This window comes from Sus scrofa, chromosome 5 (genome assembly GCF_054392235.1).
Source record: "Sus scrofa isolate SSC_HxYL_T2T_F1_AM1 chromosome 5, Sscrofa_HxYL_maternal_Yorkshire_Landrace_v2.0, whole genome shotgun sequence".
NCBI lineage: Eukaryota > Metazoa > Chordata > Mammalia > Artiodactyla > Suidae > Sus > Sus scrofa.
Genome location: NC_139387.1, coordinates 6,276,909 through 6,295,701, shown reverse-complemented (window position 1 = coordinate 6,295,701; position 18,793 = coordinate 6,276,909). Strand labels below are relative to the sequence as shown.

Sequence of the window (18,793 nt, the reverse complement as noted above, 5' to 3'; positions counted from 1 at the left end):
GTTCCTCATTCCCACTCTCCTCGGCTGAGCCCCCATTTTTCTTTCTTTCTTTCTTTCTTTCTCTTTCTTTCTTTCTTTCTTTCTTACTTTCTTTCTTTCTTTCTTTCTTTCTTTCTTTCTTTCTTTCTTTCTTTCTTTCTTTCTTTCTTTCTTTCTTTCTTTCCTTCTCTTTCTTCCCTTCCTCTTTTTAGGACCATACCTGTTGCAATGGAAGTTCCCAGGCTAGGGGTCGAATCAGAGCTGCCGCTACCGGCCTACACCACAGCCACAGCAATTCGGGGTCTAAGCCACGACTGCGACCTATAGTGCAGCTTGCAGTGACACTGGATCCTTAACCCACTGGGCGAAGCCAGGGATTGAACCCACATCCTCAAGGACAATTGTCGGGTTGGTAACCCACTGAGCCACAACGGGAACCCTGGCTGCACCCCTTTCTACGTTTGCTGCCTTGTTTCCAATTAAGGGCAAGGACCACATACTTTGCTTCTTACGAGCTCCTGCCTTGGGGCGCTGGCTCCACTGAGAGGTGCTTGGGTCGTTTCATTTCGTGGGGCCTCCTGCTTTCCAAGGGTGAAGTGGTGATGGTACAGGCAGAAGCGGGGAGGGTGAAGGAGGTGGCTTTGCACCAGGCCTCGCAGGTGCTGGCCTGCCCCAGGGGTAGGGGAGGGGCACAGCCTAGCCCTTTCCCTTGAGTCATCCATCCTTTCATCCATCCCTTTCTCCCTCCATCCCTCTGTCCATCTGGCTGGCCAAAAATTGCAGAGTGCCAACCACACTCCAGGCACCAGAGTATCTGCTATTTATCTAGCATGTCCTATCACTGGGCTCCAGCCTTTGCATGCAGGAGCTCACTTATCTCAAGAAAAGCCTCTGGCAGGCAAGGTGTTGCCATGAAGACCAGATCCAAGGTCACACTCAGGCAAGTAGCAGGACTGGGGGTCAAACCCAGGTCCGTGGGATTCTGAAACCCTGGCCCTCCCGGTGGGGGTGGCAGAGGTAGGTCGGAGAACCGCGACTTCCGTGATGGGCCCTTCTTAACATCCAGAGTCATTGCTCCTTGGAGAACGTGAGGAAAGCTAGAAATCTGTCCCCAGAAAGACGTCCAAGAGCGCGTGTGCTCACTCACAGGACTCCGCAAACTCACCCGTGCCCTCACCCAACCCCCGAATCGTGCCGAAGGGACACTGAGAGCAAGGACCAGGGGACCCTTCGCAGATCACTCGCCAGAGGTGGCCAGGGTTAGATTCACATCCCCGGCCTTGGCCCCTGCCACACCAAGGCGGGCATCTCGGCACACCTGTGCAGCCAGGGGCTCCCCGCGGCTGCCCTGTTTCACTTGACTGAAGCTGAACGATGAGGCCCGCGTTCCCCACTTTAGTTCCTGTGCCCCAAACTCTGCCGCTTGAAACTCCTGGGCCCTTCACCTTGGGAAGCCACGCGGAGGAAGCTCACCTCTGACCAGGATGAAGGTGCCGTTGCCTGTCACTCGGGAGCTCGGCCAGCGGACAGAGCAGTAGTAGGTGCCGGTGGCAGATGCATCAGGCAGCTTGGGGGTGACCTGACACTCCATGAGGAGGGTCTGGTTCTCTCTGCTCCGGCCAGGTTTGCAGCTGGTCTGCTTCTTAGAGCTCCTCCGGCCCTGGAGGTCCACATAATAGTAGCCCACGGTGAAGTTCTCAAACTCGGGGGTGTGTGGGTAGGCAACCCTGCAGTTGAAGGAAACGGCCTTGTTGGCCAGAGACACCACAATGGGGAGGCCGGTGTGGGTCACTGACTGCCCTCCTGCAGGGGAAGGAAAAGGAGAGAGTGGCGGCTTCAACCCCACCTGCTTCCCGGTGAGCACGCAGGGTGTGTGCCCAGCGCCTCCCACGTAGGACCCCACAGTTCCCAACGCAGCCAGCAACGTGTCTAAGAGAGGACGCGTCTGAGGGTCAAGGAGGTCAAGCCGCTAGCTTTCACCTTCTCAGCAGGCATGGAGGGGACCTGCAACCTTGCCCAGAGCTGGAAGACGCCCGATCCCAGGCTCCCAACTGCTGTCCTTCCCAAAGTCCAAGAAGCCATGCTTGATAAAAGCGCAGGTGTGAGATGCGCCGAAGCCGGGGAAGGCGGAGAAATCAGGAGGAAGGAGGCAGGACCCAAAATAAAGCAACCCGTCCCGGCAGGAAGAAGCACCTCCTGGCCTAGGCAGACAGCAGAGGGAGGCAGGTCTGCCCGCAGCTCTCCCCCACCGGAAGGAGGAGGAACGGCAGCCATCAGACCGGAGAGATAAACCTTCCCCTGAATCTCAGCTCGGGAAAGTATGTGTCAAGTTTTTGTTTGGCTTTGTTTTTAATGCCACACCCATGGCATATGGAAGTTCCTGGGCCAGGGATTGAACCTGAGCTGCTGCTGCAACTTGAGCCAAAGATGTAGCAGCTCTGGATCCTTAATCCCCTGTGCTGGGCCGGGGAGTGAACCTTCATCTCTGCAGCAGCTGGAGCCACTGCAGTCAGATCCTTAACTCACTGTGCCACAGCAGGAACTCCAAGTTTACACACACACACATACACACACATATACAGATAGGAACATACATATGTAGATATAGATATACACACACATATAAAAATTACATATACATTGCAAATCAACTATAATAAAAATTAAAAAGAAAGAAAGAATATATAAATAGAACAAGCAATACCCAAGAGTGGTTTTCCGACGGCGCAGAGGTGTTCCACGGGTTTGGCCACGGCCATCTGAAGGCTTCCAGAGCGGTCTTCCCCCCCTCACCCGCACACATCACCCCTCTCATCAGCTGCACTGAGAGAACAGTTCAAAGGCCCCACAGCGGCAGCCTGCCTGGGCCGGCCTCCCGCCCTCCTACAGGCTCCCAGATGGGGGGCAGCTTCAGAGCTGGGTCAGCAGCTGCCACCTCGCCAGCCCCGGACTTCGGCTGCAAAGCACCCCCACCTTCAGTTCACATCTCCCCAGCACCTTCCCTCTCCAGCAGTCCAAGAGCAGACAGTTCTAAATTGAGGTCATCATTATACAACTACAGATGTGATAAATTCATTTGAATAATAATATATATATATATATACATGATTTAAATGTAAAAAAAAAAAGTAAGTGGAAATAGCTTAAGCTCTGCTGCTTTAAGTCGAGAGAAAAAAATAAAACCCAGGTAACAATGGGAAAAAAAAAAATTGAGGTCAGCATCGAGCAGCTGAGAACACGCTGGCCAGGTTGCTGTTCGGGAGAGATCCCGCATTGGAGCCACTTGGAAGGAGTGGCAGGGTTTATTTAGATGGGGACCTGGGGCGCGGGTACCACCCCTCCCCCGCCAACGGTGCTGCGGGGCTGGCGAGAGGGCAGACCAGTTTCTTCTCGGGTCTCCTCAGCAAGGCCATGGGCTGCATCCCCAGGGGAGGCTCAGTGACAGGTGACAAGGACAGAGGTGGCCCTCCACGCCAGCTAATCCCCCAAGCTCAGACCACTCTGATATGTGAGCTTCCTATGGCGCAACTAAAGAGGACCCCCCCCCGCCCCCCGCCCGAGGAACTCAAGCCAGTGACAGTTTCAGGGAACGGACTGGCATGTCTGGATGTCACAGCAGGTCGGCTTTGTCAGTTGTGCTGCTCAGGCCTGCAGTGCCCACTGTGCCGGCCCCGGGGGAGGGGACCTCACACGTCACCATATATCCCTGGGCTGGTGGTGGTGGTGGTTTAACGATAACAATCCATTAGTTTTGTCATAAAACCGGGAGCCTTGATTCAGGGCTGGGGATTGAGGAGTTGCGGGGGCCAGGTCGGGGTGCAGGTCCCAGGTGGGTCAAGAGGGACAGGAGGTGAGGAGGTGACATGAACTGTGCTCACCCCGCCCTGTGAGCCCACCCTGTGTCCTTCCCGCACACCCAGGACACGGCCCCACCCTGCAGCCACCTCTGCTGTCCCTCCTGCCTCGGATCACGACCTCCTCACCTGCCCGACTCCTGCTTAGCCCCCCAGACTCGGCTCGGGAACCGCTTGCCAAATTGTATGCACCTTCTCCTGTTGGGCTCTCACGGTGACCCTGAGAGGAAGCCAGCCGTCCAAGTGCCAGCGACAGGCTGGTGTTTCCTCATGAGGGTCGGAGGAGGGGTGGGAATCTGACCCAAACCACCAGGCAAGTGGTCTCGCTGAAGCCTCTGCTCCTCCCCGGGAACCTCCCACTCCTCCTCTCCCTCTAAGAAGCCACTCCCAGCCCGGGGAGGCTGGACAAGCTGTCAGCACAGCGAGGCCACCTTTCTGCAAGGCCAACTTCCCGTGTGTCCTGGCAGGAAGACATTCATCCAGTTGCCTTAAAAGATTATCCCCATTTGAGGTATCCTTCTAGAAAATGATGGAATCTGCAGGTGCCATTAAGCCCATCTTTGCAATTCTGGGGAAATCTGTAAAAATGGATCACCATCGTTCTGTATTCTTCCGGGATTCGTTATTTTAGGGTCAGAGGGATAGGCTCGTGGAAGTGCGTGGCCCTGGCTCAGGTCTGCCCCAGAGAGACCCTCAGACCGCCCGTGAAACCGCTGTCTCCAAAAAATGCAGCGATGAAGCTGTGTCTGTGGACCAATAAGGACAGCCAATCAGGAGACAGCAGGCCAAAATCAAGGAGGAGGGAGGGAGGCCTGCTTTTGCAGCCAAGGCGAATAGGTTCTGGCCTGATGAGGTAGCTAACGGCTTCCATGCCCCCCCTTTTCACTGGGGTGTTGGCACCCCAGAGCCTGGACCATGGCAGCCCAGCTCCCACGTCCTTCCCTGGATTTGTGCCTCCAAGCGGCCCCCTTTTGGGTGCAGGCTGCTCCCGTTGGCTGCCACCTAGAAGCATCTGGCTCAATGCTACGAACAAGTTCAGAGTAATTCCCAAGTCCATGAATGCTTCTCAGCTCTCACTTGTTTGCATCTCCAATAAACATATAAGAGTACCAGCTGGAGTTCCCGTCATGGCTCAGCGGTAAGGAAACCAACTCATATCCATGAGGATGCAGGTTCAATCCCTAGCCTTGCTCAGTGGGTTAAGGATCCAGCGTTGCCATAAGCTGTGGTATAGGTCACAGATGCAGCTGGGATTTGGTGTTGCTGTGGTTGTGGCGTAGGCCAGCAGCTGCAGCTCCGATTCGACCCCCAACCTGAGAACTTCCATGTGCCTCAGGTGTGCCCTCCCCCCCCCCCGAAAAAGACCAGTTAGATCACAAGCCCTGTTGGAGGCTCCCTGGCAACCACCCCCATCTAACATGGCAGCAGAGGAAGCCTGGAGTGGGAGGGCTGGTGGGGAGGGGACCACTAATCCTAACGGGGAGGTGAGAGGGGTGGTGACACCCAGGGGGTCTGGAGGTTACCAGTGACCTGAAAGCAGAAACACACAGGTACAGTGGGGAGAGAAAAGTCCAGAAAACATCCTCCGGCTGGGTGTGACACAGGCCCTATGACTGTCCTATGAGGCAACTACTGCAAACTCATTTTGCAGATGAAAAGAACAGAGGGTCTTAGAGGTGCAAAGCCACAGAGCGCCTAAGGGATAGAGCTGAGGTCTGAACCCCGGCCTGTCTGACTCTGCTAAGAAGAGCCAACAGCCGGGCCAGGCGGTGGAGTCAGAGACCCAGCCAAGCGTGACCAGGGCAGGGCGGCGAGTGCTCAGGGTGACACCAAGCTCGTAGCCATCAGATGCTAAAGAGAAGGGTTGGTTAGACCCCTGGGAGGAGGCATACATTTTTACAATCGGAGGCTGACAAGTGGCCGCATGGCTGCAAGGCAGGGTCACAAGGACCAGAGAGCGTGCATGCAGCGGGGGCTTGGCAGGGCTGCCCTACAGAGGCCTGCTTCGCATCCTACATGCAGAAGGGCTTCCTTGGAACCCTCCAAGAGCTTGAGGTGAGCCTCTGAGTGCCACAGGGATGGCACAGTGGTAGGTGTCTGTTTCAAACCCTGTGTCAGCAGCTTCACGCTTTGCTGGGGCCAAGTGAGCCAGCCTGGGGATACTCTTAGACTGCAGGCTGCCCAGAGGGGCAAATGGCCCAGGGATTGGAGGACTGGGGGGACCTTGGGTTCCTGAGGCTGTGGAAGGAGGGAGAGCCACAGGAGCCAGGTCGGGGGACCTGCGTGGCCCACAAAATGCCCAAGGGCGTCTACTCCACGCTCTGCAAACACCCCAAGACAGGGCCAGTGCCTGCAGCACCTGATGGGCCTAAGTCTCTGCTTCTTCCTGCTCCTCCGTCCCTGCCTCCGCCCAGCTGACATGTGCAGAAGCTGGATGAGGGGGTCTGAGGACAGAAAGAGAGAGACGGCGCCAGGAATGAGTTCAGGGTGAATCAGTTCTGAATCTTGGCTGGGCCTCGGGTTTGGAGACCAGAAGAACTAGGCGCATTTGCCACCAAAAGTGACAGCGGGACCCTTGCTCAGAGTGGCTGAAGCAGCCCCAGGCGTGGCGGAATCTCCCCACACCTGGGAGGCCTGAGCTGCAGCAACCCCGCCAGGTTGCTTTGGGATGATTCAGGATTCCTGTGTGCGCGCACCCCATGTGGCGCGGCAAGGCTGAGACAGCTGGCGAGGATAGAGCCCCAAGGAGCCTCGTGCATTTTCTGCAGGAGGGTCAGATTGGTGGCCGAAGGGAGCAGGGACTGGGGTGGCTGATCTTTCTGGAACAGGTCCGAGAGGAAAGGAGAGAGTGAGAGGCACAGGGGGAATTTGAAGGCTGGGTCCAGGGCAGGGGTTTTTGGAAGGGAGAATGGTGAGCCTCTGTCGGTGTGGATGGTGGGGTGCCAGGGGCCCTGCGTGAGGTCCAGCAGGTGAGAGGAGGCTGCGAGCAGGGTCAGCCAGAGGGGGACTGGGAAAGCCTTGCAGTATGGTGTTTGGGGAGTGCTCCCCAGGGCCACCAGCCCAGCCCCGGACATCTCTGAGCCCTCCCCTCCCCACCCCCACTCAACAGAAGATTGTGTTGGGCAGCCCCGGCTACCCCAGCCATGCCCTGCCCACCCCACTTTGCAGGAGACGGTGTTTTCAGGGACAGCACATCCTCTGCCCCTCCTTTATCGGCAGCTCCAGGGATTGCTAGGAAGCTGGGGCCTGGCCAGAAATGGGGGTGGGGCACCTGGAAGAAGCCTAGTTCCTGGAGGCTGCGGGCCTGTGTTCGGATCCTGGCTCTGTCATTAAAATCTGTGCAACCTAGAAGGTCCCATTGTGGCTTAGCAGTAACGAACCCAAATAGAATCCTTGAGGAGGTGGGTTCACTCCCTGGCCTCGCTCAGTGAGTTAAGGATCCAGTGTTGCTGTGAGCTGTGGTGTAGGTTGCAGATATGGTTTGGATCCAGTGTTGCTGTGGCCGTGGCTGTGGCCAGCAGCTGTAGCTCCAGCTGGACCCCTTACACAGGAACTTCCAAATACCATAGGTGCAGGCCTAAAAAGAAAAAAAAAAAAGTGCTGTGCAACCTTAGACAACCACTTGACTTCTCTGAACCTCAGTGTTTCTCCTACAACAAGGAGAGAACAGCAATGCCAGCCTTACAGGGCTGTCATGGGGTAACATGGGGCCAAGAAGACGGCATGCCTGCCTCAGGGCCAGGCTGCCTTTCTCCAGAGACAAGGAAGCAGGGACACCTCCTAAGTCCTAAGTCTTGAGTCCTATGTCCTCAATGTGAGCTTGGAAAACAAATGCCAGCCTGACTTTTCTGCCCATGTAAGTGACAGGCCCATAGCACAGAACACCATGGCATGGGCGGCCTTTGGACAGGACAGAACCCCCAAGGACCCCTTGCCCCCTGCCCCAAGCCTGTCTAACACCACGGGCCCCGTGCTGGGCTGGACACCAGGGAGTAGGCAACCCCCCAGGTCAGGTACTGGAGGCTCCGCTGCTGCTTGGCAAGCAGTGAGTGTGCCTCGGCTCAGCCTGGGAGCCCTCCCCGCCTCCCCGCCAGCCTCCTCCTCCTCTTCCCCCACCCTGTTCCTGGCCAGCTCGTTGGGAGAGACTTTATCTACCACCCGCTGGTGCCTGATTCCTTCCTTTTCCGGTTCTTCTTTTGAATCTGCAGGCGCTTCAAGAGCTGGTTGGCGGTGCCTCACTCCCACCTCAGAAGGACCCCATGCCGAGTCCCCACGGGGAGGGATTTGCCATCAAAGACCTTGACTGGGTGTGGGAGGGGTGCCCACCCCATCAGCCCTCCCCACCCCCAGCACGGCACCCCCCCCTTCCCCCTAGAGACAGCCCCAGAATCCAGCCTGCTCTGCTCCCCAGCCGGGGCCTGCCTGGCACTGCCCCGGGGGATTGGTCAGCCACCCTGCTCCAGCCCTGCCTGACCCGGCCTGGGAACCCCCGCCCCCCCGCCCCCGACAGCCGAGGCCGCGAAGGAGTCTGAAATCAATTTACAGGGTCAAGACATGCAGTTAAAAAAAAATAGAACTCGGAGCATTTCGTTTGTAGGAAGGACGCTGTTGGTGACCTTATGGTTTGTTATATTCATACAACTGGGTTCAGACAGGGTCACGCTGTGACATGCATCCCTTCACTGTGGGCCACCGTTTAAGAAAAAAAAATGTTTAGGTCCCTGGCCTGGAGGATCCAGTCTATTCCTCTAGGCCTTGTGCAGCCCAGCTCAGCTGCGCTTGGTCCCCAGTTACCCACTCCCCCCTGACGCCAGGCCTGCCGGGCTCTGGAGCCTTGGGCCACATTATTCCCACAGCTCAGAATGCCCTCCTGTCCCCTCCCTCTCCCTGGCTGTGGGGTCACCCTCTCTGCCTGCCCGACTCTCTCACCTCTTCCCTGAGCCTCTTCAGGGTGCACAGCTCCGTCTGTACAACACAGACCCTCGGATGAAGCTGTGAAACCTGCGATGATAAAACTAGCTGTGCCTGTTCCCTTTTGCAGATGAGAAAACTGAGGTTCAGAGAAGGGAGGCCCATGGGCACAGCAGTTAGTGGTGGCGGAGGCGGCAGTGTTTTAAGCTGGGTCTCCTTGAGCCGATCACCCCACACTCATAACCACTGCTCGAGGCTACGGTTTTAAAATCTCGAAACAAGCAAAAGAAAAAAACTTCTCAAATGAAAGAATGGCCCTTTTTAATTTTATTTTATTCTTTTTAGGGCCTATGATATATGGAAGTTCCCAGGCTAGGGGTCGAATCAGAACTGCAGCTGCCGTCCTCTGCCACAACGGCAACTCGAGATCCAAGCCACATCTTGCGGCAATGCCAAATCCTTAACCCACTGAGCAAGGGCAGGGATCGAACCCGCATTCTCCCGGACACTAGTTGGGTTCTTAACCCACTGAGCCACAACAGGAACTCGCAAACTGCCCTATTTTAAAGGGAGCCAAAAATTCAGGGGTCTTCCCCCTAACTTTGGGTCATCTAAGAGGCAGAGACATCTGGCAGCCCCTAGGGCTCTGAGGATGATGGCTAAGCCTGCAGCATCGGGGGTTGGCTACTGTTGCCTAGCTCAAGAGAGCCTGTGGCTCCCAGAGCAGAAACCAATGGCCCCATGAGCCCCGTAAGACAGATCCTGTGGCAGGGCCAGCCAAGCATTTGAAGAAGGCCAGCCAGAGTCCCTCCTTCTTCCCCAGAACCTGGCACTCACCCCATCGCTGCCCCCCCATCACTGCCCCCCCACTCCAGCTTCCCCGGCTCACTCACCGTTCCCCTCACCAACTACCTCCCCAGCCGGGCCCTGGCCCCCACTTCCCCTCTGCCTGGAACCCAGTCCCTTCCATGGCATTGAGCCAGAGGAACGAGAGCCCAGAGTTGGGGATCAAAGGTATGCATTCCAACTTAGGTCGATTTTAAAGGAACACACGTTGATTCTCCAGCTACAGAAGAAAGCAGTTCCCACGGTCTTTATTTTAGGCATGGAGCTTTGCCCTCCCATTTAATCCTGGCATCTCTCGGAGCCGTGCCTCTCTTTTCAAGGCCCTTACGAGGGGCTGCTGGGAAGACACAGATGCTGGTTTTATCACAGGACTCTGGCCATCTGCCTGGGCATGAAGTCCCAGGATGCCACAGAAAAACGGGTGAGTCCTTTAGGACAGAGGCATCAGACACGGAGGTACGTCGCCAAGTGGCTGATCAGGGAGAAGCGTGGGGCAGGCGCTGGAAGGCAGCCGCTGAACGGAGTATGTGTTTCCTGGAGCTTTTGGCGCCGATGCCCTCGGAACACTGCCGTCAGACTGGCTGTCACATCTTTCAACACCTCCAAATGACAAAGATGCTCACGCATGGGACTTGCCTTGTGGGGGCAGGGGTTAGGGGGTGGGGGTGGCATGTCCGCGCCTGCCTACATCCTGTTCTCATGCCTCCAGACTCTGGACCCTGGGTGCCGAGTGGCCATTCGGGGACACAAACAAAGTGTGGAATGCCAAATGTGTGGTCCCCGAAATGTATGAGCTTCACGGGTGTTAACGGGTATTTTTATAGCAGTCACCTCCCTTTTGGCCTGTGTTTGAAAGGCAAGTTGCTCAGACTTTGGAGATGGTTTCAGGATGTGGCCTGTGCCTTTACCTCCACCTCAGAGAAGGCTGTCGGGATGGGGTAGTGTGACAGAGCCACCGGACGGGTGGCATGAGGTCCTGCTCCTTGTCTCTGAAAGGGGAGAAAAGGAGTGAGGGGGGTAGACCCCACCAGGATGCCCCCTCCTGCAAGGAGTGTGTGCCCCCCCAAAGTCCCACTGCCCCCCGGGAAGGGTGCTGCCTGATGAAGCTGAAAGCGTGGGATAAGAGGAAGTCTGAGGGATGGCGGACACGCAGGGGAGGGGACCCCGCCCAGGAGGGGACCCCGCCCAGCGAGGGGGCAGGGCCTTCCTGGAGAGGGGACAGTTGGAGTCCCTTTGCTTTTTAAATGGTAACTCGTCAGGGCACCCCGCGCCCCCAGTACAAAAGTGCAGCATGCTCACTGTGTGTATTCTAGAAACCTTAGCACTGAGCTTGTGTGCAGGTCTGCCCCCCTGACATCACAGCGGGGCGAGCATTTCCTGTCCCTTTACCAAGCGGAACTTTGAAGGAAGAGGAGGAGGGAGCCAGGTTCACGGGGAATCCAGGTGAGGAGGTTTAAGCCTAAAAAACTCTTGGGCGAAGCTTCTACAAGTCTCGAAACAGGGCGATGCACGTGGGAGGGGTGGGATGGGGGAGGCGGGGACCTGAATGTGGAACGTTGTCCTGGAAACCTGGGGGGCCTCTGTGGACACCCCCCCCCCCGTGGGGAAGTGACATGATCACATTTGACGCTAAGAAGGTGACAAGAGCCAAACAGCCTTCCTCGGTCACCTGAAACCCTCACATGAGTGACTCCTTCTGTGGGATTCGGCACCCCCCGCCTCCAGCCTCCTTTTAAAATATAAACATTTTTTAATAGAAATACTTTTAAAATATAAATACTTCTGGCTGACAACACTAATTCCTTCCTGTGAACGCCTTCACCACATTACTTTCATCCTGACTCCTCTTAAATCTCTCCCTCCCCAAAGAGGCTACCCCCTCCGGGCACAAAATCACTCAACTGCTCCCCCCTCCCTTCCACATCTATTTCTGCCAGCCTCGTCCTTCCCTCCCAAGACCTGATGCTCTCCAGCCAGGAGGTCAGCAAAGACCCTGTGGCTCCTGCTCTGTCTGGCCTTGACCCTGACCCTGCAGACACCTTCCTCTCGTTCTTACACACCCCACCTCCAAAGGGCTGGGTACTTGTTCCGGGACTATACCCTCACCTGCTCCCGGTGAGCTCACACCTCTGAGCTCCTGCACACTCAGAACCACAGGTGAACACCCTGGGGAGCAAGGCTGGGTGTGTCATTGGCTGGGACCGTGAAACAGAAAGAGCACCACAAAGAAGGTACCAGCGTTCAACCTTGACCAACAGGTGGTCGTCACCAGGTGAGCGAGGGAAAGGACACCTTCCAGGCCAAGCAAGGCACAGGAGCAAAAGCTCAGGGGCAGCAGGCATCCAGCTTGGCTCAAAAGTGGGGGTGGGGGGGCAGGAGCCGGAGGGTTTCATCTAAATGCTCTGCGGACGGAGCGAGGCCGGCTGTGCTCCGTGGACCCAGGAGCGTGCATCCTCATATACACGCCCTGTCTCCCGGGCCCCCAGCTCCTCGGTACGTGTCTGAGAAGGGGAGTTACTGCCTCAAAGAATATGTGTGTTTTAAATTTTGATGTATGTGGCTGCGCGTGAACTTGCTTTCAGAAATGTGCCTCTCTGACCAGCGCTGTCGTGTGTGCCACCTCTGATGAGAGGACAGGCTGCCTGACGGGAGGCCACCCCTGCACTTGGGCTTGGGCTGCACCCACTTGGTGTCGCCTCTCCCCTCCCCCCTCGTCTGCCCATCAGCAGCAAGCAGGGATCAGGCCTGGAGCCCGAAAGGGGCTCCAGCCCTGGCTCTACCTGTCTCCCCCACAGCCCATGGAGAGTCTTAGGGTGAGACCGGTGTGTGCGGTGGGGGGAGCAGAAACCCACCAGGATCGTCTCCTCCTCCAGGCAGCCTGTCCCTGTGGTCCAGGTCCACAGACCCTCCCCGAGAGGTCCCAGGTGCCAGCCCTAGGATTACTGGTGGTCCTGGATGTGCCCTCCTGAGGCCACTGGCAGAGGAGGGAGGTGGGAGCCCAGAGTGGTCGGGTGACTTGGCTAAAGTCTGCCAGGGCTCAAACCAGACGGGTCAGGTTGTCCTTTGCCAGGAAGCCGGACGCTCCACCTGCCAGTTCATACCTACGCCCTCTCCCTCCACCTCTCCAGGCTCACCTCCTTTGCCCCCTTCCTTTCCTCTGGCCTCAGCCCCCGCTCCAGTGCCTGACACCCCCCCGCCCACCACTGCAAGGCCCCACCTGGATCCATAACAAGCAAAGAAGCGTGGGGGCAGCGGTGGTGTCAGATCCTGTTTCTGGGCCAGGTTTGCCCAGCAAGCTCCCACTCCCTCCTCATTCAGGAGTCAAGACGGCTATTGCGCCTCTCCAGGGGCGTCTCATCTCCAACTCCGGGGTCACCTGGCTGGAAGCTGAATTCATTCTGCGATCATTAGCATTTCCTGGGCCTCCCCTGGGGCCCAGGCACCCTGCTGGGGGGTCAAGGATGCAAAGCCAACCACGTAAGCCCACGCATGTTCTGCGGACAGCTCGGAGAGAAGCAGCCTTCGTGGGCAGATCCCCCGGAGACACCGAACCCACGTGAGCCTGGAGACGACACCAGGGCTCACAGCCACCGGCGGGAACACCTGGACTGTCCATCAGAACTAAACAGCTCGCGGATATTCATTCAACGGGACGCTCCGCAGCAGGGGTTGATAAGCATGATCTGTAAAGGGCCGGATAGTAAATATTTTACGCTTTGCGAGCCATATGGTCTCCATCACAGCTACTCAACTCTGCGGTTGTGGGGCAAAAGCAGCCACGGATGAGCTATGAATGGATACACATGGCTCTGTTCCAATAAAACTTTATTTATGGACGCGGGAATGTGAGTACAGTTGTCACTCCGTATCCAGGGGGGATTGGTTCCAGGATCCATCACGGAAACCCAAATCCGCACACGCTCCTTTACCCCCAACGGCACAGGGGTCCCACACTCAGCTGACCCTTGAGCAACGTGCTAGTTAGGGATGCTGATCCCCACGCCGTGGGACAGCCAAATACAACTCGCTGTCAGCCCTCTGTATCCAGGCTCCACATCCTCAGAGTCAACCAACCGTGTAGTCCTGTCGTGGCTGCTATTGAAAAATAACCACGTATAAATGTACCCTTGAAGTTCAAATCCACTTTGTCCAAGGGTCAACGGTCCTTTAAATCATCTCTAGATTACTTATAACCCTTAATGCAATGTAAGTGCTAGAGGTACGGCTGTAAATACTATGCTTTATAAATAACTGCCCGCAAAAGCAAGGGTGGCTTTTTGGCACGATCTGGAAAGTCTTCCCCGAATATTTTCAGTCCACGGTTGGTGGAATCCGCAGATGCGAAACCGGTGGGAATGGAGGGCTGACATGATGGTGTAATCTCACATGCTGTGCAATCAGTATTCTTCTTTTGATTTTTTTTTTTTCCCCAACCATGAACAGATGTAAAAAACCATTCATAACTTGCAGGCCAGACAAAAAGGTGGTCGGCTGGATTTACCCTACGGGCCAGGGTTTGCGACCCCTGTTCTTTAGCGACGAAAATAAACAAACTTCAGCCACACGGTCAGCTGGCTGTATCTTTAAAAAACAGGACGTCGAGTAAAAGAAGCAGGTCACACAGAACACTCGCAGGGTTGCGCTGATTGCACAGAGTTCAAAAAACAAGCCCGACTCACCTCTATCATTTAGGGACACGAACCAAAAGATAAAAGTATAAAGAAATGCCAGGAAGCCATGGCCCTATCTTCAGAATGGGGGTGCCTGGGGGGAGGGGACGGTTTCTGAGGGGGGTCCAGGGTCTCTGGGGAAGTGTCCTGTTCTTTTTCGTGACCTGAGAGGGCCACACGCAGCAACATGTTTTATTATATTGATTGTTCTTTTCTGCGTGTCTATTCTATTTCACGATTTAAAAAGAAAGCACTGACAATAGGAGCTACTGGAACAGCACCTGAAGCTGGACCTGACAGGCATTCATAATCCACCCAGAATTATATCCCAGGGGAACCGTAGCCCACGGCTCTGCTAAGAGACGCTCCTCCCTGGTCACACCGACCCGCTCCCGGTCCCCTCCCCCGGCTCTGCCTTCTGGCCTCCCAGCCTTTATTCCAGCTGTGCCTGCCACCCACCCACCTGCTCTGTCTCCCCCTCCACCACTCCCCCTGCCCCACCTCCAGCAGAGAGGTGCTTTTCCTCGCCTGCCTCGAAAGCTCTTTATTGGGATTAGAAGAAGATGAAAAGCCGAGGCCGGTCCTGACAGAGGCCCGCAGCGGCAGGGAGGGAGGCAGCAGGTTGCAGAACATCTTTGGGACAACAAAGGGGGTGGTGACACCTGAGTCCAGAGCTAACGGGGGAGGGGAGGCAAACCCGCCCTGGTTCCCTCCTGCCTTGGGCCTTGTTTTGCGGGTGTCTCACAGTTTCCTCCAAGCTGAGAGTGGGGGCTGAGGCTTTTCACCAGCAGGTCCCCCCAGTGCCGAGTCCTGGTCCTTTTCTATGAATGTGTGAGAGATGAACACAAGACAGAGCTCTGGAGAGGCCAGGAAGAGAAAGGGGACGGATGTTTGTTGAGGTCACTGAGATTCAGAAAAGTTAAGTAACTTGCTTGAGGTCACACAGCAGTCGCTAGATGAAGGCAGGACTTCAACATGGTCTGTCTGGCCCCAAAGCCCTTGGAGGTGACTTGAGGCCTTTTGAAAGCATGTGTGCAGCTGCTCTCAGGAAAGTGAGCCTCAGCTCTGGGGGAGAGCAGGTGACCATGAGACCAGAGGTGGCTGCTAGACCTTTTGAGAAAGAAGTGGCAGAAGGCTCAAGAGACCAGAGGAGAGCAGGGGGAGGAGGACTGGGAGCAAGAGAGGTCCTGACCTGCCATCCCAGGGTGTGCTGGAGATGCCGGGAAGGGGGGTGTGACCCAAAGGAGCCCGTGGGCTCCCTAGGATATAGGGCCAACAAACTGAACCTTGCATTTCAGCTGGCTCTGCCAGGCTGGCAGGTGGCTGACGTCTTTCGAGCCCTAACCACGTGCCCTCCCCCCTCAGTCTCAGGATGTGCTAGCAGGCAGGCATCACTAGTGCACCCATTTAACAGATGAGGCCACTGAGACACAGCAACAACAAGAACCTGCCCAGGGGCCCAGGCTGAGTCGCAGAGCTCAGATCCAAACTCAGGCCCAACATCCCTGACTGGCCCTCAACCCTGCATCAGGCGGTTGAGGGACATGACACACTGAGCCGCGGCTTCAGTGACCACGCTACCCAAGTCCCCCTGTGGACACGGCTGAGGGCTGCAGGCTGGGCTCAGTGCTCGCAGTGGATGGAGTGGGTTGGACCAGGCTGGTGGGTGAGCTGGGGAGGTTTGGGGGATGAAGGAGAGGTTGGATTCTTCCCATCAAACCCCCAAAGCTCAGAGGCAAGAGGGTGGGGGAGGGGCGGGGCATAGCAGAGCCAAGCACCCGCGGGGGAAGGACCAGGAATGATGAGGTGCTGCCTGTTGCTCCAAGAGGTTCTAGAAGATCACGGGGTGTTTCCACCTCTTGTGAAAGAGCAGAGTGTCTCTTTCGTATGTTTGTTGCAACACTGGGGAAGAAAATCTGTTTGCAATGAAGACAGTTACAAAAGCACTTTTCATGGCAGCACCTCGAAATCCTCTTCCTCTTGGTTACTGGGATGTGCTGGGTGCCTTTTGGGGAAGACGGACCACACAAAGGGAAATGATGTGAATTTGGGGGCAATCAAGCTAAAAGTGAGTACGAATGAGTTCCAACTCGTCACCAACAAGCCGAGTTTCCCTCTTGGCATCTGTCCCTGGGTGGGGGAGGGGCCGGAGGGGCACAGACCAAAGGAGATGAAGTCACAGGGGCCTGGCCCTTGAGGCCTGCAGTGGGTACCACACAGTCAGGTCTTGGCTCCCCAAGGGTGTATTTTTCTGTGAAGAGAATTATTTACAAAGAAAGGCGAGAGGACCCCCGGAGCCCACTGCCAAGGGTCCTGGCTCGGAGCTGAATCTGACCTCCCCTCACCCTCTAGGCTCGGGCGAGCTACCTGGCCTCCCGACCTCAGTTTCCTGTTCTTAAATGATGCCAGTGGGACGGCACCCAAGGGGGCCTGAGGACGGGGGCCTGAGGACGGGAGAAGCTAAGGCATAGTAATAAGAATAGCTGTTATTATTTAGGGTATAAACGAGAGACAGACGATGCGGCAGAAGGGTGGGGCGCAGCTCCCCGAAGGCTCATAAAAGTCAAAGGATTGGGAAGAAAAGCACCCAGCCTGCACAGCTGGGTCAGGGCACCCTGGCACTCCAAGAGGGTCAGCCCTGCCCAGGTGAGACAGACTGAGCCTCAGGGATCCTGGGGTACTCAGCCCTGTCCAGGGACACTCCTGGGGGGGGTTCCCTGGCCCGGATGAACTTGCCCCCAAGCCACCTATCCCCAGGGCCAGTCTGAGGGGACCTGGAGCCAGGAAAGAGGCCTCTAGCTGTATTTCAGGAAGTGGGAGGTGCCATCCTTTTTGGCAACTGTGTCAATTCTGTGCCTCAGGCTCTGAGCTCCTGTGACCAGCAGCTGGCCTCGCCCCTCCCTGGCTAACACGGGCCAGGCACTGCGTGGCGGGCTCAATGCGGGGGCTCCACTGTGAGATCCTCGGGGGCAAGCTGTCCCTTCCCAGGGATCCTGCACCCAACCTGAGGCCCCCTGGCCGCAGCAACGCCCACCCACCTCGTTCTAGGGCCAGGAGGTCCGGCTGTACACAGAGGGGCTGTTCCAGCAGCGAGGAGGCAGCGCTGCCCCTGCCTCTTCAAAAGCCACCTTGGCAAGGCATTAGCTAAACATCGCCTGGTCCCTGAAGGCGTCGCCTGTGAAGTCTGCAATGTTCAAAAGCAACCAGCAAATCCCCCGAGACAGGTCCGGGAATTAGCCGCCCGGAGGATGAAAGCGGCTCTGATGTGCGAGGCCAGAGAGCACGTGGGAAGAAGGAAGACGGTGTACCTGTGAGCTTCAGGTTCCAGGGGAGCAGGAACAAGCCCAGGAGCCAGGGGGCCGAGAGGGGGCCCGGCGGCGCCCACCGCCCCGGAGGCCAGCTCTCCATCGGGCCCTTCACGCCAGCGTTCCTCCTTCCTCTTTAGCTCACAGGAGGGGACAGCTTCCAGGCAGCCACAGTTCCCCTTCGCGTCCCCACCAAGCTCCTCCCTGGCCAGCCCTCTGCTTCCTCGAGGCCTCAGTGGGCCACCTTGTCCTTTCAATAACCCCAGAGTTTCCGCTCAAGCAGTGGGAACAGCCCCAAGCTTGGGGCCAGCAGGAAGGTCTCCCCAGCCCTCTTCCCTGGGCCATCGGCTTCTCCCTTCCTTACCCCTGTGCCAGCTGGTGGCCTGTCCAGAAGACACTGGTGACAGAGAGGGCACAGGATTTCCACGGGTAACCCCAGGGCTGGCATAGCTGCGCACCTCTGAAACTCTTAAAAAAAAAACCAGCCCCATTCACACCAACTTCTCCCGGAAAATAGTCTGGGAGCCCCTTAATTAACGTGCCCCTCGAAGAGCAGACTTTGCGGTTGGGAGGGGCAGGTGTGTGACGGAGAGGAGGGCCAGGCAGTTCGGGTGAGGGCAGGAGCCAGCTGCCCTTCATTAGCCCAGCGACGGCCACAGTGGGTCCCCTGGGGAACGCCTCCCCCTCCAGCCCCCCCTCAAATGTCTCTCTTCCCTGCAGCTTCCCTAAACTTGAGCCCACCCCTCCCCCACCAGGAGACACATGAATTGCTTCCCCATCTGGCCCAACCAAAGCCCCTGTCCTCACTTCCATGGGCGCCAACTCAGGGCCAGCAATTATTTGCCACCTGGGGCCCTTTCCCCAGCAGACTGGGAGCTGCGCAGCCCTGGCATTGGAGCTCAGCACTGGGCAGAGCTGGATGCGGCTGGGGACAGATGTCTGCCCACGTGTTCGGAGCGGCAGAGGGAAGGGGTGGTGAGGAGCCAGCCAGCACCCTGGGGAAGCTGGGGTGAACCGAAGGTGCTGGGTTTCAGCACAAGCTGACACTGCCCCTCTTTTCTTCACGAGTGCCCGTCAACCCTCAAGATAAAGGTTATTATCCCAGAGTTCCCATCGTGGCTCAGCTGGTAAAGAACCCGACTAATATCCACGAGGATGCGGGTTCAACCCCTGGCCTCGCCCAGGGGCTTAAGGATCTGTGTTGCCGTGAGTTGTGGTGTAGGTCGCA

The 18,793-nt window shown here is 56.9% G+C and overlaps 1 protein-coding gene across 4 annotated transcripts in view; it reads right to left on the bottom strand.

Annotated features, from left to right (window-relative positions):
* Nucleotides 1-17,703, bottom strand: part of NFAM1 (NFAT activating protein with ITAM motif 1) — a 38,336-nt gene extending 20,633 nt beyond the window's left edge. For 2 of the 4 annotated variants that reach the window (XR_014845385.1, XM_021093097.2), the window contains exons 1-2: nt 17,569-17,703; nt 1,453-1,782 (exon numbers count right to left, since the gene is read on the bottom strand). Coding sequence is in view for 3 of the 4 variants with exons in the window: in XM_021093097.2 (XP_020948756.2) it covers nt 1,453-1,782; nt 17,569-17,668 (430 nt within the window). In the remaining variant the exon portion in view is untranslated. Of the gene's footprint in view, nt 1-1,452; nt 1,783-2,683; nt 3,005-17,568 lie in introns of those variants that run through there. The other 2 variants (XM_085024995.1, XM_085024996.1) reach the window with 2 other exon arrangements.
* Nucleotides 17,704-18,793: the final 1,090 nt, after the last annotated feature.